General features: G+C 42.5%; 1 protein-coding gene across 4 annotated transcripts; it reads left to right on the forward strand.

Annotated features, from left to right (window-relative positions):
• Positions 1-439: 439 nt before the first annotated feature.
• BROX (BRO1 domain and CAAX motif containing) lies at positions 440-25,626 on the forward strand. Of its 4 annotated transcripts, none has more exons than XM_079969315.1 (14): positions 440-866; positions 6,865-7,003; positions 7,144-7,250; positions 7,772-7,868; positions 9,029-9,124; positions 10,593-10,665; positions 12,344-12,449; positions 14,340-14,429; positions 14,867-14,952; positions 16,006-16,087; positions 17,556-17,706; positions 19,841-20,000; positions 21,397-22,568; positions 22,911-25,626. In XM_079969315.1, the coding sequence occupies exons 2-13, from the start codon at positions 6,903-6,905 to the stop codon at positions 21,481-21,483; spliced, it is 1,236 nt and encodes a 411-aa protein (XP_079825441.1). In that variant the 5' UTR covers positions 440-866; positions 6,865-6,902; the 3' UTR covers positions 21,484-22,568; positions 22,911-25,626. The 4 variants fall into 4 exon arrangements, with proteins under 4 accessions (XP_079825441.1, XP_079825440.1, XP_079825442.1 ...); XM_079969314.1 differs by lacking the exon at positions 440-866 and adding an exon at positions 2,582-2,736; XM_079969316.1 differs by lacking the exon at positions 440-866 and adding an exon at positions 2,786-3,019.
• Positions 25,627-26,167: the final 541 nt, after the last annotated feature.

Consider the following 26,167-nt stretch of genomic DNA (forward strand, 5'->3'; position numbering starts at 1 on the left):
CCGTCGCCCTCCCTTTGTAGAACAATAGGCAGTAGCAGCCCGACGGAATTCCCCCCGGGGATTATATTTTAGCGGAGTTTAAAGGTAGGCCCTGCAATAGAAGTTATACGCTCCCTACATGTCACTTTATATTTAGGGCTATATAGATATTCGCATACACACACGCAAACATATACAAAATCCATAGGATTATTATAGGAAAAATGTAATCGAGTTGTCCTCTCCACCAATACGCAGCGCTCAGTTGGGGCTCAAGGTGCCTTGCCTTACACGCACTTCGCCGGACGCGTTGGTGCTTGCACCCCTCCACAGCGCGCGTGGAAACTCAAATTCAAACCCGGAGGCAGAGGAGGGGCGCGTGGGCGTGGCTACCTCCTCCTGTGGGCAACGTGCCGGGCAACCAACGCAAAAAAAAAAAAAAGGCCAGGGCAACATAGAGACATGGATGATAGACTGACTGTCCCGTTTCTGCATTACGGCTCTGCCCTGCGGCGTTCAGAGGGAATCGGGAGGCGAGCTCCCTTAATAAAAAGCCTACATGCACTCTCTGCTTCCCGATCTTAGCCGTTACCTCCCCAAGGGGCACCTAACCCTGCGTATGGCTCTTCAGGCGTCGTTGCTACTGAAGCAGCCGCCCCGCCCAATTTCTACGATGGCACCAGCCGAAGCACTTCCGCCTCCTTACCTGATTCTTGCCAGGGCAAGGGAGGACACGTGATCTTCGGCTAGTAGATCTATCTCGGGAGTTTAGGGTCTCTCTTAGCGCATTTATTGCCAAGGTCTTGGATCAAACCTGTCATCACGCTCCTGCTTACCATCACATCTGGATCTACATAAGTGGGCAAACGAATCCGTCGTGGGTAGAGGTGAGTGCTACAGACAGACTTTATTTATATTATCTAAAAATGTGTGTTTATCTTGCGTTTCAACCCCTCCACACCAGCATCTGAACTAAAAGACAACGGTATGTACCCTGTCTCCTTCCTCTGTTTGCCGATTGTAGTGTTTCAACGGCTCAATCCTTTAAAATGTTTACACGGAAGTGCCATTGCATTCAGGTAGGGCTCAAAACACCGCGACAGCCCGATGCTTTCATGTAGAATTAGACACAGGGTGCTAAGAAGGCATGTTTTCATCCTTATATTGTGTAGGGGATATTTGTGGATGTGGACATAGGAGAACTTCTGTACACTGGGGAGTTTCCTTCTAATGCCACCTCCTTGGCTTTATTTTGTCTACTCTTGTACAGTATGTATATTATTGCCTAGCTAAGCATAGACCTCACTCCCCCCTTCTCCCCTCACTAAACAATCCATTGCCTGCTTTGCTATTACAATCCTTTCGATAGGAAGTACAATCTCAGCGCTGTCTCCAAAGCAAACTGAACTGATTTCAATGGGCACGGATTGCATCTTCAGTTAAACCCAAGTTCTTACCTTCCATGTGATAATTCTAAGAGTTTTAGCAACTTAGTTACCTAGGAAGTGAATCCCATTGGTTTCAGGTAGGATTACCTTAAAAGTAAATTCACTGATGACCGCAGCCGAAGACAGTTGGCAACAAAGCTCGTGGACAAAGATTCGTATTAACACGGTAGTCCGCAGCCTGATGCAATATATGATTACTTAGAAGTTCAGTGGCGCTTACTCTTCAGTAAATTGACATAGGATTGTAGCCTGAATCGCGCGAAAAATTAGACCCCCCTTTATTCCCTATTATGCCTGCGTAAGGCAGTTGCACTAACAAAAGGGAAGGATGGAACAATAAGGTCCTCCTACTTTCTCTTTCAATTGATAGCTCGTGGTGGCCATTAGCTCGCGTGAGAGAGATCGCAATCTACAACTTTTTAGTCCAGATCAAAGTAGTCTTGCTGTAGTCAACGGAACTACTTCGGAGCAAGCCGTTTATTATGGACTGCCGCAACCGCGCTAGATACTGCAGTTGTGCAAAGCCTCTCACCCACCCCCCTATTGCGGTCTCTAACAGTGAGCAACTTTGACATCCATAGTTTACAACGCAGTGAGTTAATATAATAAGTGTCCTGGAGCAAACCGATGAGCAGGCCATGGATAACCTTTCCCCGCTGATAGGGTCTTGGCTCCTTATCAGGGGTTGAGAGGAGAGGAAAAAACTGTGCAGGATAAGTCCCTCAGAATGCACGCGGGTGGCAGATACCAAAGCAGGAAACTGATTAAGCCTGTACACTTTTTGGGAAGTAGATCACCCATTAATCGGCAGGCTTTGCATCCAAGCAAGACTGGAACCTATGTGTCTTGCATTGAGCCCATGGCAACCTGTCTGAGGAACAGACTGGCAAGGCCATCGGGTGCAGGCTGGCTCAAAATCCCATTGGGCTCCGTGGGCTTTACTCCCCCGTAGTCCCGTCTCTTTCCGGCTGGGAGCAATAAGAGACAGGGGCGAGGCGTGGGGATCTGCTTTCCCCCTTCCTCCTTCGCAGGCTTGAGAGGTATCGATGCGCTCTGGCTTAGTGCGGGGAGGCCGCTCCGCTGCGCGAGCGACTCCCTGGGCTTCCGCGGCGCGGCCATTTCGCGCCTGCTTCCCGGATCCGCGCGGCACCATAGAGACCGGCGGGAGGAGAAGCCGGCGCCGGAAGTGGAGGAGCTGCTCCGCCCGGGATCCTTCTTATTATATCTCGGTTTCTTTTCCTCCCGCACCCACAAGCAGGAAGTGGTTGCCGTAGCAGCGGCGCAGCAGGAAGAGCTTGGCGGAGAGAAGGTAAACAGAGCAGCCCCGCCCTGGGGAGGAGAGGCCGAGAAAGGCGGCGGGTGGCGGGGGACGCACAAACACACACGCGGGAGGCTTGGCGGGGCGCGACTTCGTGCCCTTTTTAAGACTCTGGTGTTTGGCCCGGTTGTGTGTTGGTGAGGCCAGACTGGGAAGAGATTCCCCTCGGCAGGGCCTGCGACGAGTGAAGTAATGTTTATAAGCAAAAGATGACAACGCCCTGCACTACTTTACCTTTCTCAATCTGCTAAGTTTTGACAGGGATTTGAGGGAGGTATGTGCAATCCTTCATGCCGTATGTCTACTCAGAAGTAAGTCACATTAAGTTTACTGGGGCCTGCTGCCCAGTAGGGAGGTAAAGGATTGCTGCCCTGGGATAGAAAAGTATTGATTCAGGGCAAACATCTGTATGGGGGTGAGGTGGGGATAAGCGATGGGGGAAATCTGCTTGGTCACTATAGTGCTCTGGTTGAAGCTGGGGCGGATGATGGCCATCCTTGACTCCTCCGAGACACTGCATGGAAAGTGTGTGTGTGGTAAACGGGAGATTTCGGGGAAAACATCTCTGATGATACATATTCCTTCTCCATTAACGATCTACCCTATTAACCTGGGAGAGGCTCTTTCCTGTTCATGGCTTAAATAGTTCTGTGAAGTGATTGATTTAGGTCAGAGGCTCCAAATTAAGTATCCCAATGGATTCTTTATACTGCATTGTGAAGGGACAGACATCTAACAGCTTAAAAGATCCTTGAGGGGATAGGTGCTATCAGGAACACCTCTTCAACCCCAATTTGCTTCCCTTCTCCCATTAGTCCCAGACTGAGGGGAAGCATGCAGTAATCCTCGTTTGTTTAGCCCAGAGGTTTTCAAGTCTATGGCTCCCTTAACCAACTGCATTCTTTCTGTGGCACCCCTGTGGGGCTCAGGAACCCAGTTATGTCACCCCTTGCCTGCAGAGCTGATAGTGCCTTACCCTTTTCAAACACCCTCCCTTGTGGAGTGTTCCTTCAGCCTCCTCTCCTCTCCAATCTCCTTGGGAGTTCTCTGGCAGCTGCTAAAGTCATCCCTGGTCTCTGAGCTGCCCACCTTTCATAAAGATAGCCAGGGCAACTGCAATAAACAGCTGTGAAAGCCTTTGGGAGGCAGAGATGTGAGGGCATCAGAGGAGGAAGGGGAGGCAAGAAGGACAGAGGCCAGTGTTGCCCGCAGCACCCCTGACCATCATTCAAAGCACCCCAGGGTGCCACGGCACACTGGTTGAAAACCACTGGTTTAGCCTAGTGGTCATCCAGCAGACTGAGGACTTGCAAGATTCTCCGCATAGCTGTCAACTTTTAGATTTGAAAATAAGGGATCAGCAGCCTCGAAAATAAGGGATCAGCAGCCTCGAAAATAAGGGATCAGCAGCCTCACCTGTCGTAGGGACAGTCTACGGGATATGTAACAATCTGGGATAGCAGCGGGAAGCAGTGGGAAATGGCGCTGGAATAAGAGAATTTCCCGCAAAAAAAAGGGAAGGTTGACAGCTATGATTCTCTGGCATGAAACAGAGGTCAGTGTAGTGGCTTAGGCCTTGTTAAGCTATTATTTGGGTGTTCTATGAATATTGGTTAATAGTTCAGTTAACCAGTCCTGACCTTATAAGCATGACTTCTTGTCAAAAAATCCACTTATGCATTAAGCTGTAATGGTGGACTGAAATACTGTAACCAATTTGAGAAGGACAATAGTTATTTTTAAGAAATGTTTTAATAAAATAGATGTTAGATGCAAAATGGTGTTAGAATAGAACCTGGGCTGTGATTTTAAACCTTTGTGCTGTTATGGTAGAAAACTACATGCAGAATTGGGGGTGTCTTTTATATTTTTTGCTGGAGCCTCTGGCATGACGGATCAGACAAGGTGCTTTTCAGTTTAAAATCAGTTTGCTTCTTGAGCTGTGCAAGTGCCTACAATATATTCCAGCTGTATGTGTTCTCACTATGCATGTACATAGCCTCACATGCACATTGGATCACAGCCCATGTTTATGCCATTTATAGATGGGTAAAGATTCAGTAATGTTATTTGTAAAGGAAGCCTGCACTGAGGGTTTTGCTCTAAAGAAGCTTGCTAAGAAATATCAGATGAACATCAGCATTTATGCTGTACAGTATAAATTTAGTGGTTGTGCAGCATCTCAGTCAATAGACTCAAGCAGAAGTTTCTTAATGCTCTAAAGTGATAGTCATTAATCAAGAGAGCACAAGCAACTTCTAATTATATAGAAGTGCTTTCTGTAAATATAGTTTGTCTGGGGCAACTATTGTAAAAGGTATCCCATTTTTCAGTTCTTGAAAAACAATGGGGATGAAATTAGAGTAATTAGATTGTTCAAAGTGTTGCTTTAACTATCCTAATCACAATCTACTTGCTTTTAATATTTAATTGTACTATGAGTCCATTCTGCTCAGACATATTGGTTTGTTCCAAAAGCAGCTGCTCCAGACTTTCTTCTGCTTTAATGTAGGCTAAGCTTGTGAAAGGGTTGGATGCTTTTTTAAATGCATGTAAGCCTCACAGTTGAACAAATCTACTAATGCAGGAGTGGGCTTACAACAAAAACCAAACAGATATCTGCTTTGAACAGTCAAGTTTAACTAGTTCTAGCAAATAGCAAATACTGTATTTCTGACACTAAAGCAAAGGCATCCTATGGACTAGCGTGAACTCACAGATACAAAAGACAAGTTAATAATGGCCCCATTGATAGAAATTCTGAGTAGCAAATCTAGTTGATGCAGTTGTATAAGTGCTCTGTACTTCTTGCCTCTTAAAATATTCTTGAAGCTCTGGTTATTGTTTATTCTAGAACAATGCCTAGTTTATGAAAACTGGAAAAGATAACATAAAAGAGATTTATCCTTCTGCAAAAGTGTATCATGTGATGAATGAATGATTGCTGTGTAGTATATCTCTGCTGCACTAGTTATATTAAACTGGGTGCGAAAGGGTTAAGCATTTCCGTGCTGCCACCTTAGCTAATACTGACTTTAAAAAATACAGTAGATGTTTCATATAGTGCAGTCCTTTCTCAGAAGTAAGTGCTCTGGAGATCAGGCAGGCACCAACTACCGTATTTTTCGCCCTATAGGACGCACATTTTCCCCTCCAAAAATGAAGGGGAAATGTGTGTGCGTCCTATGGGGTGAATGCAGGCTTTCGCTGAAGCCTGGAGAGCGAAGTCCCGTCCGGCTCCCCATGGCTGTGCAGAGCTGCCTGCAGTCCCGGGCTCAGCGCAGCTGGCGCGAAGTCCCGCCCGGCTCCCCATGGCTGTGCAGAGCTGCCTGCAGTCCCGGGCTCAGCGCAGCTCTGCGCGGCCATCAGGAGCGGGGCGCGAAGTCCCGCCCGGCTCCCCATGGCTGTGCAGAGCTGCCTGCAGTCCCGGGCTCAGCGCAGCTCTGCGCGGCCATCGGGAGCGGGGCGCGAAGTCCTGCCCGGCTCCCGATGGCTGCGCAGAGCTGCCTGCAGTCCCGGGCTCAGCACACTTCTCCCCATCGCCAGCCCCACAAGCTCGGGGGACAGCGGGGAGGCAGAGCGCTCCTTCCCGCTGTTCCCCGACCTGGTTCTTCCAGCCCCACACCTGGCGGGGAGGAAATAAATTTTTTTTTTCTTTATTTCCCCCCCAAAAAACTAGGTGCGTCCTATGGGCCGGTGCGTCCTATGGGGCAAAATACGGTATTAGATGCTTCCCCCAGCCACTAAAAACATTCCTTTTACCCAACCTCTTTTTGACTGTTAATACTAACTCCTGGCATATCTGGCCACTGTAATTGCAATGGATGTTTTACTGATACAGCTTTTATTGTTACATTTTGTTAAATGTTGCTATTTTTATTGCCCTGTAACCACTTTATTGTGTTTGGAAATGCAAGACAATATACAAATAATTTTAATACAGTAAATAAATTGTAAGGGAGATTTGCATTGTAGTAATGTGGCTAGGATTGTACCCTTAAGTCTTTCCTGCAATGAATAATTATTTCTAAGTAATTAGATACTTTATCATTATTTTTGCTGAAGATTGGTATTTATGTTTATAATCTCTAGTTTCTTCCCTTCCCTTCACTATTTCAGGCTTGCTGTAGTTCTAAACCTGCAGGAGACACTCAGAAATGACTCATTGGTTTCATCGAAACCCTTTAAAGGCTACAGCTCCTGTCTCATTCAATTACTATGGGGTAGCCACCACTCCAGCTGCAACAAAGATTTGCAAGTAAGTGGTTCTAAAAACTCAGTGGGGCTTCTCAACATACAACATGCATTTGCAAGTACTGATGTAAGAGACAATCCAACACTGCATCTCTCCAAAGTATCTGTCTTTGAAATGTGTTTTTGGTGTGTTTCTTAATACAGTGATCTAAGATTATCACGAAGCCGACTCTTGGAGCTTTTTACAGATCTTAGTTGTAATCCAGATATGATGAAAAACGCAACTGATTCCTATTTTTCACTCTTGAAAGGTAAGATATCAGTGCAGCTGGCATAGTTGTTCTGGGTTACTAGTAGTTTCAGTAAATAAATCTCTGCTTGGCACTAGAAAGCACAAATTCTCAGCTGTGCCAATAAAAGATAGAAATGGGACTTAGCCCAATTGGCATGATATGTAGATCAGTGGCCCAGAGATTCATATGTCTAGTGGATGTACTTGACATATTTGAAACCGGTAGGAAAATGCTGTACTTCTATAGCTTTCTTAATTCTGCTTTCCCACCTAATAATGAAACAATTTTATTTAATATATTTATTAGATGGTTTATGCAATGAGCCTGTAGAAGATGTACAGTACAATACGAAGCATTAAAACTGGCCCCCAATTAGCCCAGTGGAGTAGATCTTGGGGGGCTATTAAATAGTGAAAGTGCAAATATAAACAAATTACGTATATAAGGCTGAGTAGTAGACTCAGGAACAATTGCTGAAGATCAAGATCATCATTTTGAAAGTTACTTGGAATTTTAGAGGAGTTTGTTTGTTTTAACAGGCTTTATAGTTTCATTGGATGACTCTTCACAGGACAGCAAGCTGAGATATATTCAGAATTTTAAGTGGACAGACACCTTGCAGGGACAAGTACCGAGGTACTTACGTACTTACATGTAGTATGGTTTTCAGTGCCTCTTGTAACTATTTTTATTACTTCTGTTTATGTCATGCCCTTATTTTCAAGGCCCAGTGGTATAAATATCATTTAAAACATTGTATAAATGATTAAAAACAATTGCATCCTATCAGCTGATTGGCTTCCACTTATCCTTTGTTCCAAGAGAAAAAACCTGTGAGCCTGGGTTCTCAAGTAGTCCATGTTTTGAGAGCCTGGATTGTACAGTTGTTCTACACTGCTTAGATATTTTCTTTATGAATTAGTGGTATATAAATATTTTTATAAATGAATACTAATGACAAGCCGCACAGTGACTTGCTTCCTCTCTGGCTTAGCAGGAATGAGGGGCACAAAGCACTTGCGTTTTCAGCAGAATGCTGGAGCACACTGCTCATTCACATTAAACCAGGCCACTATGATTAGGCAAGTTGTTGGTGCCTGGAAACAAATATATATTTACATATATTCTCCTATGATTTGGTCTTCCACAATACCTGCACATTTAGGGGATTTGTATGGATAATTGCAGCCCCCCCCCCCGAATTGCAAACCCTTCTGTATCATACCTGCCCAGAATGGATGGAGAAACCCAGCCAGATGTGCAGGGTATAAATAATAGATTATTAGTATAAATTATTATCATAGAACCCCAGAGAGAAGAAGATTAGTTCATATGAAATTTATCTTTACAGGGCGTGTGAATAATTCTGCTTAAGATAAATGTTCTATTTAAAACATCAACTAGTACATTCTCAGTTGCTCTTTATAGGGAACTGTAAAGGTTCTGACTGCTATTCTGTGCTTTGTTTGGAGGGGTTGATGGAGACTTGGATTTTGCACAAGAGTTATGCTTCAACCATTCTTAATCCAGTTTAAAACAAAGCATAAATTGTTTCTGACTGAACAATTATCCTTTTCAAGTTGTCTGAAATCTATGTGAGGAGCGTACATTTGAATACTCTGGGGTTTGCTCACATGATTTGGGATGGGAGGGTGAGGAAGGAACTAAACATAAGATTGTTTGTTTGCCTTAGAAGTCTCTAAAAGAGAGGTGGAGTACTTAACAGTGTGTTGTAGTTGATGCAAAAAACCATTTGAGTTTATATTTTTCTTTCTTTCTCTTCCCTTGTCCCTTAGTGCCCAACAAGATGCTGTGTTTGAATTAATTTCCATGGGATTTAATGTGGCTTTGTGGTACACAAAATATGCATCCAGGTTGGCAGGGAAAGAAGAGTAAGTATTCTCACTTTAGTAATAGGCTTCTAAACTATCTACCTCTTTTCCTCTGCAGCATTAGTTGTGCTTAAGGCCATGGAAACATCAATTAAGCCAACAGACGAAATTGTGAAGTAGCATATATAGTGGTTATATAAAGCACATATATGGCTTTGGACCAGCATATCTGAAGGACTGCCTATTGTTATCTGAGCCTGCCCTTCTCTGATATTCTCATCAGAACCCCTGCTCCAGGTTCCCCTTCCTTCAGAGTTTTTGGTACTTCTTGACCTGATATAAGCCCTTCTCTGTTCTTTTCCTGCCATAGACAATGAAAGAGTGCTGTTGTGCCCATGTCCTGTTTGTAGGTTTTCCCTAAACATCTGGCCTGTCACTGTGGAAACAGGATGCTGGACTAGATGGGGCTTTCATCCCATCCAGCAGGGCTCTTACGTTCTTCAATGATGGCACACTGGTTATGGAATGCTCTGTTGGCACTTGCCTTCCTAGCCATAAGGTAGCAAGTGAAGAAAGTCTTGTTTTTCATGGGATATATATGTTGCATCTTCTGTTCTTCTGCTTTCCATTTGAGGATTATGTTTTAGGTATGGAAACATAGGCCAGGGTCCAAAGCAGCCATCCCCAAACTCAACCATCCAGCTGTTTTGGGACTACAACTCCTATCATCCCTGACCACTGGCCCTGTTAGCTAGGGATGATGGGAGTTGTAGTCCCAAAACAGCTGGAGGGCCAAGTTTGGGGGTGCCTGGTCCAAAGGGTATTTGTGGTGAAACATACATACTGGGGCTGCAGTTGTTGGGCTGTGTTGACGATGTTTATAATTGGTGACAGAACACACATTACATACAGATGGTCCCAAGTTCCATCCCTGACATACTTAGTGAAAGAAATCAGTGTGTGAGAAATGGGAAAGGCCTCTGCTTGAGACCCTGCTTGTCTGTCAGTACAGACAATGCTGAGATAGATGCACAGCACAACTACAGTGGTACCTCGGGATGCGAACGGGATCTGTTCTGGAGCCCCGTTCGCATCCCGAACGGAATGCAAGACGCGACAACACATCTGCGTGTGCGCGGGTCGCCGCTTCCGTGCATGCGCGTGACATCATTTTGAGCGTCTGCACATGCACAAGTGGCGAAACCGGGAAGTAACGCACTCCGTTACTTCTGGGTTGTCGTGGAGTGCAACTTGAACGCGCTCAACCCGAAGCGCATTCAACTCGAGGTATGACTGCATTTTGATCTGGTATAAGACAGCTTTTACCTTCTGTCTCGGCTGTATCAGACATTTAAAACAAAGGTTATTTACAGTGACCACTCCTGAAATGGGGCGAGATAATAGAAATTAGAAATAAACCTGGCCAATGAGAATTCTGGAAAATTTGATGAGGTTAAATGGGAGTAAATTCAGATGATGTTTAATATCCTTGGAGAGCTGCAGTACTAATTTGTTGCTCCTCTTTTAGCATAACCGAAGATGAAGCAAAAGATGTCCACAGGAGTATGAAAACAGCAGCTGGGATTTTCAAACACTTAAAGGTACAAACCCATTTTATTTAAATAACAAAAACAAAGCACACACACACACACACACATTTCCTCTTATGAAGATCCTGTTTTCATTCTTGCTTTGTTTTTGGTCAATATAACCCTTGTTTTGGGGGATGTTCTGATTCCCCTCCTTTTATACAGTAACTTAATTTAGAGAACGAAGAACAACTTCAGATGTTTATGAAAAGTCTGTGGAATACCCACCATGGGATAGTTGGATTTATATGGGGGAATTGCTTGAAGGCATTCCAATATCACCATATTTGTATGCATGGAAAACTAGCTAAAACAATGGGGAGTGGGGAGGAGATTGTTATTAGGGTTTTGACCTTATTACAGTAAAACAGAACAGTCTCTTACTGCCTCCCACAACCACCCCTGCCCAATTTCCCCCAGCCTGCCCTCATTTCATTGTTCAGGCTCACATGCTCAGAAAAAAGGTTAGGATAAATGAGTGCCACTGCTCTGATTGAATCCCAAATTAAAAACTGTTAAATTGGAGAGGGTTTCATCCCTGCATTGTGCTTCCCACTTCTTCTAGTTGTGTAGATATTGCTCTTGAGTAATGCACTTTCAAAAATGCACTCCAAATCTCTTGGAAGCTTGTCTTTTTTTCTTTTTCTTTTGGTAGTTTATAGGGCAAATCTTCCTAATGCAAGGAGATTTTGATGTGAGGGTGCATTCAAGCAAGCAGTGAAGCCCTAGGGAGACTATACCACATGCTGTTTCTTAATTTTGGAATGACTTATTGACTAGTGGGGCCTGGTGTAATAGCAACTGTCTTTTGTTGCTCCACATACCTCTGGAATTCCATGGTAGCCATGAATGCTCCATACACTTCACAAAGTCGGAGAATTCGTTCCTTTGCTTGGAAGTAGAATGGCACAATACTTTTACTTATTTGCAAGACTATTTATAAACCCACAATGCATGTGAAAAATACGGCAGTGTGCAATGAATTCATTAAAACATCATAATATTTTAAACGTATTAAGTACAAAACAGTTGACCCAGCACTGGATCAAATGAATTCTATAAAAAGCTGTGTCAAAACAATAATGTTTTCAACAACAGGTAATGAAATATAAAAACTGTAGGTGCCTGTTTGATTTCAATAGAAGCGTGTTCTAAAATAGTGTGCCACGATGCTAAAAACCGGGTTTAATAAATAAAAATAATAATGTGTAGCAATCATGTGCCTGCTCCTTCAGGAATCTTTTCAGGATTCAGCTTCTATTTTTTTTGCCCGCATCCATCTCATCACTGACTCCAGACACTGATCCAGGACTTGCACAGCCTCCTCTGATTTAGATGTAACAGAGAAGTAGAGCTGAGTGTCATCAGGTCCCTGGTGACATTTTACTCAAAGTCTCCTAATGACGACTACTCAGTAGTTTGTTAAAAGCATTGGGGGGAAAGATGGTACCTTGAGGAACCCCATAGCAGAAGTGCCAGGGGCAGCCAGATAGTATCTGAAAGCCACTCTGTTAATCATACAGAAGATAGGAACAGAAGCACTGAAGTGCAGTGCCACCAATGCCCATCCCAGAGCCACTCCAGGGTTATACCTGTGACCTCATTACTCCTTGGTCATTTCCTTCAGATGTTACCTGTGTTTGGTTATAGCACTTCAAACATATCTTAAATTACATTTTTCCCCCTTTAGGAAAGCCACATCCCTAGGCTGATCACTCCTGTAGAAAAGGGAAGAGATTTAGAAGCTCGAATGATAGATTCCTACGTTATCCAGTGCCAAGCTGAAGCACAAGAAGGTACTCCTTAAATTTTTAAGGGCTCTCTCTGGATTTCTTTATATTTTCTCTCCTGGGGAACTCTAGGGTGGAATGTGGTTTGGCATTTTACCTCATACTTGTGGGCTGCCTGTAAGCATTTAGTTGGCTGCTGTGAGGACAGGATGCTAGACTAGATGGGCCTTTGGCCTGATGCAGTGGGGCTGCTTTTATATAGTAATAATGCAAAATCCAGATATTTTAGGGGCATAGGAAGATGCCCCTGGCCAGTATTTGTCCACCTAGCTGAATGTAGTCTACTCTGACTGGTAGCAGCTCCCAGTGATTTAGAGATGTTTCTCATCACCTGCTACCTGATCCCAATAATTGGACAATCAAACCTGTAACCTCTATGCAAGACTAATGTCCTTCCTCATAATGGATTTGAAAACATTGGATATGAAACTCAGTAGATTATTTATTTAACTGATTTTCTCCCTTTGTATCAAGTTAATTAAGGAATATTTCTATTTCTGATCCTTGGAAATGGAAATACTCATTTGCTGGAATACTTAAAAAACAGGATCCAGAGGGGATCTGATTAGCTTAAACACTGCTGGAAATATAGGATTACCAAACATATAGATGAACAAGTCTTGCTGAAGTAGTCAGCATGGCTTCTGTGAGGGTAAATTCTGTCCTTTGGAGTCTTTTGAGAGTGTCAACAAGCATATAGATAGAGGTGAGCCAGTCAGCGTCATGTACTTAAGACCTTCAAGAGCCTTTGATAAAGTACCTCACCAAATGCTCCTGAGTAAGCTGAGCAGTAATAGGATAAGAGGAGCAGTAGACAGGTTTACTGCTGACACCCTCATGTTCTGACATTGCTCTTGACATGGTAATTTCAATTTTCTATTCTGGCTTGAACACCTGTGTCCCCATCCTTTTCATTCTGACATATATGCACAACTATACTAGAACATTATTGTGATCTTTGGTATAATGCCCGTGTTATTAGCTTTGGGGCATCTGTCCAGTTCTATTACTCACGATATCACTTTTGCTAATTTAATTAGCTACATTCAGCCATGAGCAATGTTTGTACCTTTTTTCATTGTGAAATCTGACCTTTCCTGTTTCTACCAGCAGCTATGAATAATTCAGTTTAACTTTAAGATAGCAGAGCCTGGTATTTGAATGATTTCCTTCAATAATTGGGGCAGGGGTCTCAGGGTCTCAAATTATTTACAAAGTGTATGGTTAAACTGGGGGATTTGCTCCTACAAGATGTAGTGATCACTACCAATTTTGGTGGTTTTAAAAAAGAGGGTAAGGCTCTCAATGTCTAGTAGCTGCAATGGCTGTGTTCTATCTCCTTTGTCAGAGGCAGTGTATCTCTGTATACCATATGCTGGGAATTGTAAGCGTGGAGAGTCCTGTTGCTTGTGCACTTCCCAGAGGCATCTGGTTGGCCACTGTGAGCACAAGATGCTGGACTAGACTGGCCTTTTAGTCTGTTCCTGCAGGAACAGTGTTGTTCATTCCTGTGTTGTTCATTCAGTGCGGCTCAACTATTAGAAACATGTTACCTTTTATTTATTTCTGAACAGGACTTCTGTGGCCAATTTTTCACTTATACAGTGGTACCTTGGGTTAAGTACTTAATTCGTTCTGGAGGTTTGTTCTTAACTGTTCTTAACCTGAAGCACCACTTTAGCTAATGGGACCTCCTGCTGCTGCCGCGCCGCCGGAGCACGATTTCTGTTCTCATCCTAAAGCAAAGTTCTTAACCTGAAGCACTATTTCTGGGTTAGCAGAGTCTGTAACCTGAAGCGTATGTAACCTGAAGTGTATGTAACCCGAGGTACCACTGTACTTTTAATCACCATCAACTACAGGAAATAGCTTCAGCATATCTATTTTTTGTTTCAGTGACTATTGCCCGAGCTATTGAACTGAAACACAATCCTGGTCTAATAGCGGCTCTGGCTTATGAAACAGCTAATTTCTATCAAAGAGCAGGTATGTCAAAAAGCATTGCTGTATGAATTCTTGATAGCTTCTTAAGCTAAGTCCTAAAGTACAGGCTCCTAAGCGTTGAAAGAATACCAAGGAAATATTATGGACAGTAAATGGTTTCCATGGCTCTCAGATTTAGCTAAGAAGGGTCTTGGTTTGGGTTAACCATGATTCCAGAAAGTAGACTGACTTGATAATGTTTACCTTTCCCTCTTTATAGCTAACTGGGGCAAGAAACAAACTTAGGTTGAGAATTTGATTGGCTTGCTGTAGTTTTCTCCAAATAAGTGAGGTGTATCTTGCAACCATGCATATTAAAAGACAGTTCCCAGAGTAACTAGAGCTTTCATACCAAATTAGTGTGTCTCAGCAGCCACAGTAAGAGGATGGCTTTGTGAATAGACTGCTATTGTAAATGTAATGCTGTCTTCTCCTTCCAGATCAAATGTTATCCAGTCTGGACCCAGCATATACAACCAAGTGGCGAAAATACCTTCAGCTGAAGTCATGTTTCTATATGGCCTATGTGAGTGCTCTGTCATTGTTTATAAATATTTCAAGAAGATTTCCAAAGGGTCATAAAATGCTAGCGTAGGATGCAATCAAAGCTTTGTGTTCTATTTAAAGCAGTACTTTTCAGGAAGAGTGTATTTTTGATAGGATGCTCTTAAATTTCCTATAATATATCAGGCCCAGCATCTTGTCCCCACAGCAGTAATCCATTACAGTGGTGCCTCGCAAGACGAAATTAATCTGTTCCATGAGGCTCTTCGTATAGCGGTTTTTTCGTCTTGCGAAGCAAGCCCATTAACAGCTTAGCGGATTAGCGCTATTAGCGGTTTAGTGGCTTTTAGCGATCAGCTGTTAAGCGGCTTATCAGCGGATCAGCTGAATAGCGTCTTAGCGGCTTAGGGAAAGGGGGAAAAAAGGGGGAAAACCCCGCAGGAACTCACAAGACATTTTCGTCTTGCGAAGCAAGCCCATAGGGAAATTCGTTTTGCGAAGCGCCTCCAAAACGGAAAACCCTTTCGTCTAGCGGGTTTTCCGTCTTGCGAGGCGTTCGTCTTGCGGGGCACCACTGTACCTGTACGATTCTGCTGCAATGGACAGTGACAATTGCGTACTGTCTCAAATGAAGATGTGCGTTGTGAACGAGAGCAGAAATGCACTTCGTACATATTCTCCCTTTTTGCTCCCCAGTTGGATTGTTGGTGATGCTTCCCAGGTCATGATTCTGCTGCTCTTCTGCCTCAGCCCTTGAAGCAAGTGGCATTTTAATTTTGCTCCACAGCATGTCGTAATTCAGGGGTCAGCAAACTTTTTCAGCAGGGGGCTGGTCCACTGTCTCTCAGACCTTGTGGGGGGCTGGATTATATTTTGAAAAAAAATAATGAACAAATTCCTATGCCCCACAAATAACCCAGAGATGCATTTTAAATAAAAGGGCACATTCTACTCATGTAAAAACACGCTGATTCCCGGACCGTCCGCGGGCCGGATTTAGAAGGCGATTGGGCTGGATCCAGCCCCCAGGCCTTAGCTTGCCTAACCATGTTTAACAAATGTATTCTTTCACCAGGCCTACTGCTACCATGGTCAAACACTCCTGGCCGGTGACAAATGTGGAGAAGCTATTAGGTCTTTGCAGGAATCAGAAAAATGTATGTATGGTGGTTTTAAAAAAATCTTTTAAACTTGTTCATAAATAATCTGGAGTTAAGGGTGAACAATAATGAGGTGGCCAGGCTTTCACAGATGATGCCAAATTATTCAGGTGGTAAAAACAAATCTTGGGAAGAGCGCCAAAAAGTTTTCTCCAAGCTGGGTGAATGGACATTAAAATGGTAAAATGCATTGTTAGCATTTAGCTCCATGAAAGTGTCAGCACAGGGTTTGGCAGCTGTGAGAAATGCAGATTCCCTGTTGGGGATCATTAGGAATGGGATAAAAAACAAAGCTGCTAACATAGTAATGCCTGCATACAAATGTTTGGTGTGACTACACTTGGAATATTGTTTCCCATTCTGATCACTCACCTCTAAAAGATGTGTTAGAGGTGGGAAAGGTCCCAAAGAGGACAACCAAAAAGATCAGGCAGCAGGAGCAATGATTACAATGTTTGGAGCTGCTGGTTCAAGAATGTGTCTTAACATGAGGGGACATAATAGAGGTTATAAAGTTATGCATGGTGAAGAGAAAGCAGATAGAGAGATGATGTTCTCCTTCTGTTGTAATATAAAGTTGGGAGCCATTTGAAGATCTCAGGACTGACTAAAGAAATTACTATTTTATACAACACACAGTTAAACTATGGAATTTGTTTCTACAACATGTGATGGCCACCACTTCTGATGACTTTAAAATAAGCTTAGACAAATTGGAAATGGAGGAAATGGCTACTGGTGACAATAGTAGGAGGGAGCTATTGTCCTCCTGGCATCTGGTTGGCCACTGAGAAATGGAATGTTATACAAGGTGTAGCCTTGGGTCAGATCAAGCAGGTCTGCTCTTACATTCTTTTGTACCTTGTTCCTCCCTTCTGGAAAATATGGGAATTTACCTTCTATTTACCACACATCAAAACATCCAAAGTCTTGCTCATAAATGCAGAGAATCAGAGTGTCACCTAAATCTCCCTCAGAACATTCTTAATAGGTCCGGTACTTGCTATGTAAATATTCCTGTGCCAAACTGATAGGAGAAATCATTAGTCTAGGAAAGACTGCACTGTACCTGAGCAAAATTGTAACATAAGTGTTTGCTGAAAGTATTTTCCACAAAGATATGATAGTCAGATTTGGTATCTGCTAATCGTTTATATGAGATTCTGCTTTAAAAAAGCCTAGAACGATTTACATAGGGGGAAATGCAATGGTTGTTGTTTGTTTTTTGCCAATGTAGAACAATCAGCAAAAGTAAAAAAGCAACCATCTCACTTTGTGACTGTTCAGCTTGTTGTCATTTTTCCAAGTACATGTCATTGTTCTATAAAGTGTAAAGTGTAAATCATGTCCATGACTGTGTTCTCAGTATTTCAAATCTCCTTGCAGGTGAAAACAGTAGATTGTCCAGCTTTTACAAAGAGGAATAATTAAAGAGCATGGTCTCACTTGTTGTTTTCTTGTTCAGTTTTTGCCAAGGCTGAAGCTTTGTGCAAAGAATATGGTGAAACCAAAGGTCCTGGAACTACAGCTAAGCCTTCCGGCCACCTCTTCTTTCGGAAACTGGGAACTCTGGTGAAAAATACCTTAGAAAAATGTCAGCGAGAGAATGGATTCATGTAAGTTTGTTACATCTCTTCCGTGCTTTCAACAAATACTTGCACGGTTTTTAAGTGATCTTGCTTGTTGTTTTTTGAATTACAGTAACAGCCAAATAAGCCACAAACATATTAACTAAGAAGTCGATCTTGCTGAGTTCTGTGGGAAATAATTAGTACTAATGGGTGCACATGAACGTGAGAAGATCGGCAGCCATTTTGTTTGACTGAGAGTAATGATGTTAAAGGCCACTAGCAGATGATATTCTTTCATACTTCATTCTCTAGTTAAAGAAGGAATTGGCAGGGCAATTCCTTCTTTATCCATTTCCCAAGGAATTGGCAGGGCAATTCCTTCTTTTATCCATTTCCCAATTATAACAAAACTTCAGCAATAAACTAAGCAGCCTGAAGTGCTTGTGAAATCTTCATTCCAGGATTCTTTTTGGGTTGTGTTCCTGTGTTGAAGACCTTAAATACAGGCCAGTGAAAAACGATCTGGCCAGTGGGCGAGAGCATTATCTCCCCTGCTCCTCACAGGCCACAGAGCAGCCTACCTGTCAATCACTTGATGTCACAGTGGTGCCAGTTGACCTTTTCGACACATAGGAGTATTCAGAAGCCCCTTTTCAAAGTACAGTGGTACCTCGGGTTACAAACACTTCAGGTTACAAACTCCACTAACCTGGAAGTAGTACCTCAGGTTGAGAACTTTGCCCCAGGGAAAATGTCATGAAGATGTTTTATAGGTGGTATCTAACACCGATAAAATTATCAAAAATGTATAAGACGGATAAGAAGTGCTGGAAGTGCAAAAAAGAGGAGGGCTCCTTCTACCATATGTGGTGGGAGTGTGGAAGAGTGAAACAATTTTGGGAGAATATATATATTGAAATAAAGAAGATTCTAAAATACACGTTTAGAAAGAAACCAGAAATCTTCTTGTTAGGGATGTTAAGGCAAGAGATTAAAAAAGAAGATCGTAGAATAGTATATTATGCAGTGGCAGCAGCAAGGGTAGTGTTAGCCCAAAAGTGGAAACAGCAGGTATTACCAATGGTGGAGGAGTGGAGATTTAAACTGCTGGACTACGCAGAGCTGGATAAATTAACAGGGAAAATTAGGTATGTAAGAGACCAAGTGTTTATCAAGGATTGGGGAAAGTATGTGGATTATCTGGAATGTATTAGTGAGGGACAAACAACGCTAAAGGGATTCAGAGACGCACTGTGAAAGACAAAGAGTTATTGTTTAAAGCAAATAGGAGATAGAGATAAGTTTAACGACAATAATAAGCAGAGAAACGTGTGAACTTGATTACTGTTTCGAAAGATTTATGGACAAGCTGAAGGAAGTCTTGAAAGGAATGTATATGTAAGAATGTTAATGGGCAAATCAAAGTTTATGTATTTTTATTTATTTATGTCTTCTCTTTTGTCTTCTTTAAATTTTCTTATGTCTTTTTTAATCTTTGTATACTGACTTTTTTGTATACTGACTTTTTATATATATATATATATATATGTGTGTTAGTTTTTATTTTCTTTTGTGGAATTAATTAATAAAAAGAATGATGGGGGAAAAAAAAGAACTTTGCCCCAGGATGAGAACAGAAATCGCACACTGGTGGCAGTGGGAGGCCCCATTAGCTAAAGCGCGCCTCAGGTTAAGAACGGTTTGGGGTTAAGAACGGACCTCCGGAACAAATTAATTTTGTTACCCGAGGTACCACTGTACTGCCTTGCCCAGTGCTTTGAAAGGGACTTGTGAAGGCCTGACATCCAGCTGATGATTGGATCTTCAAGAGCCCCTTTCAGAGTGCTGCCTCACTCGGTGCTTTGCCCAGTGCTTTACAGCATAGCTGATTGGCAGTGCCTGCAAACCTTTCAGCTGAGCCAGATTTATATGTGCCCCACACCTGACATTTATGGTGTCAGGTGCAGGTCAGTAGGCATAGCTTGGCAGAAATGGCTTGGTGGGCCAAAGGATGCTGCACAGGCCTAATTATTCCCATGGGCCAGAGGTTCCCCACCCCTGATATAGGAATGAATGTGTGATGTGTGTTTGTTTAAATTGTGCCCACTGCCTTGTGGCATGAATCCTGAACGAGAAGAACGAGGAGGTTGCTAAAATCCAACGTGGTGTTTTTTTCCAGTTACTTCCAGAAGATTCCCCCAGAGGCTCCCCAGCTGGAGCTGAAGGCAAACTATGGTCTGGTTGAGCCAATTGCTTTTGAGTTCCCTGCTTTGCATGCACACTGGACTTCAGAAGCCCTTTCTGCGTTTGATCTCACCAAAAGGCCAAAGGAGGACAGTGTAAGCAATTCTTGCTGCTTTTTCCAACTTGAGTTACCTTTTGCATCAGCATCACCTTGCTTTCTTGCTTTGTGGAGGAAGAATGGTGTTGATAGAGACTAGTGCTGTGAAAGCGTTGGATTTCGGTGTCTTAGATATCTTTGCCTTGTTCCAAGGGCTCCCTGCATGAAATGTTACTCCCTTGAAAAGCTTTCAAAATACAAGTGAAACTCAGACAATTAGAATATCGTGGAAAAGTTCATTTATTTCAATAATTCAACTTAAAAGGTGAAACTAATATATGAGATACTCATGACATGCAAAGCGAGATATGTCAAGCCTTTATTTGTTATAATTGTGACGATCATGGCGTACAGCTGATGAAAACCCCAAATTAACAATCTCAGAAAATTAGAATATTAAATGAAATCAGCAAAACAAGGATTGCAAATAGAGCAACATTGGACCTCTGAGATGTAGAAGCATGCATATGTACTCAGTAATTGGTTTGGATTTGGATTTGAAATCCCGCCTTTCACTCCCTTTAAGGAGTCTCAAAGCGGCTAACATTCTCCTTTCCCTTCCTCCCCCACAACAAACACTCTGTGAGGTGAGTGGGGCTGAGAGGCTTCACAGAAGTGTGACTGGCCCAAGGTCACCCAGCAGCTGCATGTGGAGGAGCAGAGACGGGAACCCGGTTCCTCAGATTACAAGACTACCACTCTCAACCACTACACCACACTGGCTCTCAAATTATAACAAATTATAACAAATTATAACAAATTATAATAATTATAACAAATAAAGGCTTGACATATCTCGCTTTGCATGTCATGAGTCTATCTCATATATTAGTTTTACCTTTTAAGTTGAATTACTGAAATAAATGAACTTTTCCACGATATTCTAATTTTCCGAGTTTCACCTGTATGCCTTGGTTGAGACCACTATCGAATAATATGCAGCTGCAGTTTTATAGTACCTGAAGAACTGGCCTAAATTTAGAGTGCCTTCTGCATTCTTGTGTACCAAATTCAAAAACCAAAAACCTGAGTAATCTAGCCCTGTTTTGGCATTTGTGTTGCTCATGTGAAAAGAGCAGGGGGAAAGTTGGGGCTCTATCAAGTCCTGTTGTCTGTTTACAACCCCACACAAGTTGGAGAATGAAGATCCACAAGAAGTGGAGGCTCCCCACTTCAAACCTTTACCCTCATACTTATAGACTGAAGCTGACTCACTGGAGGCAACAGGCGTTGATAGTACACCCTGTGGCTGTTTTCATGTGGTGAATATAAATGCACAAATGGGGCTTATTTGTCTCTCGATTCTGAAAGCCACATTGCTTAAATCTGTATTTAAAAGAAAAACAAAAAACATTTGCTCTCCAGTAACACCATTTTCTCACTTTTATTTGTAGGCTAAACCAAAACCAGAGGAGGAAGTGAAACCTGTGAAAGAACCAGATATAAAACCTCAAAAAGACACTGGGTGCCAGATCTCTTAAATGCTTTGAAATAGCCCTTGTGAGCTGCATTTTGTGAACTCTGGGTTTTTTATCATCTACCTTGTTTTCTGGACTTTCTCATCCTACAAAGGAATTCACTGCTTTTCGAGTTTTTATAGATACTTTTCTTTTAAGCTCTCTTTCAGAAGAATTAAGTGATTAAAATTGGAATTGTCATAAATGTACCCTTCTCAGCATAGAAAGTGAGTGTTTAGATGAATTTGCACTGGAATGTGGAATAAATGATAGTGAATACAAGAGATGAAACAGAAGCAGGTGAGTCTTGGGAGAGGCAGTATTTTGCGAAGGAGGAAGACTGAACAGGAGGAAATTTTGTAGAAGCTTTAAGGTGGCATGTAAAAGAGCTGACTGAAAATACTAAAGTCAAGGAACATTTTTAAAAGGTAGGACAAATTCATAGTACTGAATTTTAAGAGCAAGGATGTTAAGTTGAGGCAATGGAGACTTCTAGGGGAATCAAAGTAATAATCTATTTAAAGAAATGGTATGGAAATATAGTGCCTCACCTTGCTAAGGGAATAGAACGTTTTAGCTCATATAACTTTTACCCTAGCAGGAATACAACTGATGCCATGTTGACACTTCAAATACAGCAAGTGAAATACACGTAAAATATGCTTTTGGAAGGTACTTGACCTTGAAGTCCTTTGACAGAAACAAAATGTCTTATTTTGGTCATGCTTGGGGAAGAGAGGTTATAGGAACATATGTTAAGCAAGATTTAGCCGTTGCACCAAAAGGGCTAAACAGAAGCAAAACTTTTACAGGAGGACTATGCAACTCTTAATTTAACGCAGAGCTGCCATGGATAAACATCAAGCTGCTCTGTTGTGTTAAAAAAAAAATCTACCCACTCCAGTAAATAACACATTATGGAGAAGGCCTGAAGATAATGGCAGATCTGTGTAGTAAATATGAAGAGGATTCATGTTAAGTATTCAATATTTGTGCCAACTGCTGTTATCAGAAATGGGGTAAAATCAGTTTAAAAGGTTATTGTAAGTATAGAGAAAGGTTGAAGGAGAAACAAAATTGTGGAGTTATGGGAGTTGCAACAAGATACAGTGGTGCCTCGCAAGACGAAATTAATCCGTTCCGCGATTCTCTTCGTCTAGCGGTTTTTTCGTCTTGCGAAGCAAGCCCATTGACGGCTTAGCGGATTAGCGCTATTAGCGGTCTAGCGGCTTTTAGCGATCAGCTGAGAGGCGGCTTATCAGCGGAACAGCTGATAAGCGGCTTAGCGGCTTAGGAAAGGGGGGGAGCGAAAAAAACCGCGGGAACTCGCAAGATTTTTTCGTCTTGCGAAGAGAAATTCGTTTAGCGAAGCGCCTCCAAAACGGAAAATCCTTTCGTCTAGCGGGTTTTCCGTCTTGCAAGGCGTTCGTCTTGCGGGGCACCACTGTAAGACTAATAGAATGGAAAAGCAGAATCAAAACATGGAGGATGGGGATGATGTTTGTAGAATAGAGTGGCTGTACTGATTCCGTTCAGAAACCTGGGCTGCGTCTAGACACATCAAAAAAGTGTTTCAGTTAAATGAGTTGTAAATTTAAACAGGGAAAAGAGGTAGAGAAAAACGAGACTCCACATGGCCATCTGGTGGCACAATGTTATATCGCATATACAACACATATAAATCGCCTTTTTGTTACCAATCTAACTGAGTCCCTGGTTGTGGATAACCAGCAGAATGGTGACCTGGAAAACAAAGAAATGTTGACTCTTGAGAGCCAAGGCAAAAGAATGTTGCTGTATCTCTGTGTGAGCTACTTGGATTATGCTATGGGAAACTAGTAGAATCTGGTTTACAGAACATGGCTTTGAAAGAAAAATGTCCTGTAAAAACAACTACCGCTAACACATGATTGGAAAAATTGCTGCTCCAGCCTGCAATTGAATTTGTATATATTTGTATAAACAGCGTCCTCAGTAGATTACTCTGGCTCACTACCTGTATTTGGAGAAAGTAAGGTTATTTAATGCAGTGTGGTATCAGCTTGGCTGGACTCACCAAAGCCTAAAATCACCTTTAAGATGTGACATGCTACTGTGCTCCCGCCCTCCTTGTGGGCTTCCCATATTCGCTTGGTAAGGATGGAACACTAGACTGAATGGACTTTTTTCTGGATCCAGCAGGGCTCTGTTTATTATTTGTGCCAGTACAGGTCTGGACCCTTCTCTTCCATCAAAATTTACAATCATCCAGTGGTTTAGGATGTCTTCTTGCTGCCTTACACCACACTGGATGAAAGAATAGGGTTCTGATGTATGGAAACATATATGAATATGCACTGAGAAGCTCATGGCATATGTAAAACACCAGGAGCATGTCCAGCCAGGGATTAGTAGGGATCAGATAAGCCTCAACGGTTTAACACATCTTTGGAATGTATTGTGCTAAGGAACTGTAGATTATGTTCTTATTAGGGGTTCTGGTCAGTAACCTTAAATTAACCAGTTTGTAAAATGTAGTTAATGAACAGTTAGGAGCTGGCAAACAACCTGCCCCCAGGCTTATCATAGAAAATCAGTTTCATAGCTCAGTCCTGGTTGTATGTATTCAGAGGTAAACAGTCCGTTATTTCAGTGGAGCTTAACTCACATATAAGTGCTGCCTTTGTGTGCTTTCACTTACCATCCATACTTCCCATGCTCTTATTTATTCCATAACCTTCTTTTCCTCTCTGTTGTATCCGGTGGGCCCTCCCTGCCCCCCGACCACATGCCTGCAGGTTCAGCCACCTTTAGTTCTCAACCAGCAGTGTAAGAAGTTTTGGCTGCATGTTCTTATTCTTGTTCAGCCCCTTATCTTCGGTTGCTCTGAAGCTGCCACTAACTACAGCATATTCCTGAAGCTATTGGAGGAATAGGTGTGACATGACGGGTTAAAAGTCTTAAGTACACAAGCCAGTTTTAAATTAAATAGAAATGTGTGGTTCCAGTGGGCTTATCGGCACTGTCCTCTCTTTTGCTCTTTCCAGGCACAGCCCATGCTTTAAGGCTTTGTGTCCGAGCATCCTTTCTTGTGCCTCCAGGGTTTTCCCCTGTGAAAATCTGTTCTTTAAAGCAAACAGCAATCTACAGAAAATCTGAACTGATGTTTTGGTGGGGCAAAAAGCTCCCAACAACCAATGCTTAGCCATGGGGCTTTTAAGTGTATTCCTGTGCCTGGAAAGAGCAGGACAGACGGTAAGGTTGGCTAAGCCCTCTGACTTGTTGGTGTGTTTCTGATGGTTAAAAGGCACTGCTTCAAATCTGTGGAAATGTTAGCTGGCGCTGCAAGATGCTTTGAAGAATATACTGGTCACTAATGAGGCAGCATGTTAGTGAGCGTATTTGCAGATTTGGGATTCCAAAATTATCCTTGGCAGTAAAAAAACATTCCGTTTATTTTTAGAACAGCTGTGTTTATGTACTTAAGGTTTCCTAGTGTACATGTTTGCACACTCGCATACAAAAACACATATTGAAAGTTCCTGATTGCTTTTTTGGAGTTGGGGAAACTTTACTCTTTACGTCTTGCCATTACTGGAATGCTGGTTGAGATCTGTATCAAGAGGGAATTAACAGATCTTCCTGGTCCCTTTCCCAAGCTTGGGTGGCCTTTGACTGCATATCAAGAATGTGGTATGAATGGAAATGAATCAACATGCTCTTGGATTTCTGTTTGCCTTTTATCATTATTTTGACTTAGATGTCATGTAGTATATATAATTATGTATATAATTAATGAAAACAGGGCATGATCTTTTTACACTCCAGTGTATATAGATTTCTCTTTTGTAATTGTGACACTTTTTTCATGAAGTATAAGCTATTCAGTATCAGCATGCATTCCCTACATTTAATACTTCTGATTTGCCTCTTCGGTTTGCTCCCCTGCTTGCCATAACATTCTTAAGAGAAGCTGGTTGGGACTTTATGGACAAATGAATTGCTTAACATGCAAGCTGAACATTTTCATATTATTTTCTGAATGTTAGGCTGCTTTTCCTTATGCACTCATAATTAAAATGTATCTGATGGAAAATGTAGCAATTGATTTTAAAACACTGCTCTGTAAAGCACCATGTATGTTGATGGAGCTGTAGGAATAATAAAATGCCTAGCATGTTCACAGCTTGTAGGCTGTGAGTGTTAATTCTTCAGCAGATCCCTGATGTCGCAGTGGGACCACATAACCCCCTCTGAATACCTTTTGGCTTAGCTGCTCTGATGTTGCTGGTGCACTGGAAAGGCTCGCCAGCCTCAATGAAATTTTGGTGGGAGCTGCTGCCTGGTATGACAACAGAGACCCACTCAAGCCAAAGGAGTGTCTCCACCCCATCATTCAGGTCCTGCTCCAAGTGCCTTCTGGCAGTTCCCTCACTGTGAGAAGCAAAGTTACAGGGAACCAGGCAGAGGGTCTTCTTAGTAGTGGCACCCACCCTGCAGATGACAAACAGATAAACAACTATACAACCTTCTGAAGGGAGCCCTGTAGGGAGAAGCTTTTAATGTTTGATATTTTGTTTTGTCCCTTTATATTTTCTTGGAAGCCACCAGAGTGATTGGGGCAACCCAGTAAGATGGGCGGGGTATAAGTAATAAATTATTATTATGGCAGGAAATACAGCCTGGATAATTGCTTTTCCTTACTGTTCTTACGGGACGCAGGTGGCGC

Source organism: Podarcis cretensis (assembly GCF_951804945.1).
Source record: "Podarcis cretensis genome assembly, chromosome: 3".
In the NCBI taxonomy this organism is placed as follows: domain Eukaryota; kingdom Metazoa; phylum Chordata; class Lepidosauria; order Squamata; family Lacertidae; genus Podarcis; species Podarcis cretensis.

What these genes read in the sequence shown, in the direction of transcription:
- BROX (XM_079969315.1), top strand. Translation starts at nt 6,903, where the DNA reads ATGACTCATTGGTTTCATCGAAACCCTTTAAAGGCTACAGCTCCTGTC. An exon ending in CTATTTTTCACTCTTGAAAG is followed by an intron (nt 7,251 to 7,771) that starts GTAAGATATCAG and finishes TTGTTTTAACAG; the next exon opens with GCTTTATAGTTTCATTGGAT. An exon ending in TTGCAGGGACAAGTACCGAG is followed by an intron (nt 7,869 to 9,028) that starts GTACTTACGTAC and finishes CTTGTCCCTTAG; the next exon opens with TGCCCAACAAGATGCTGTGT.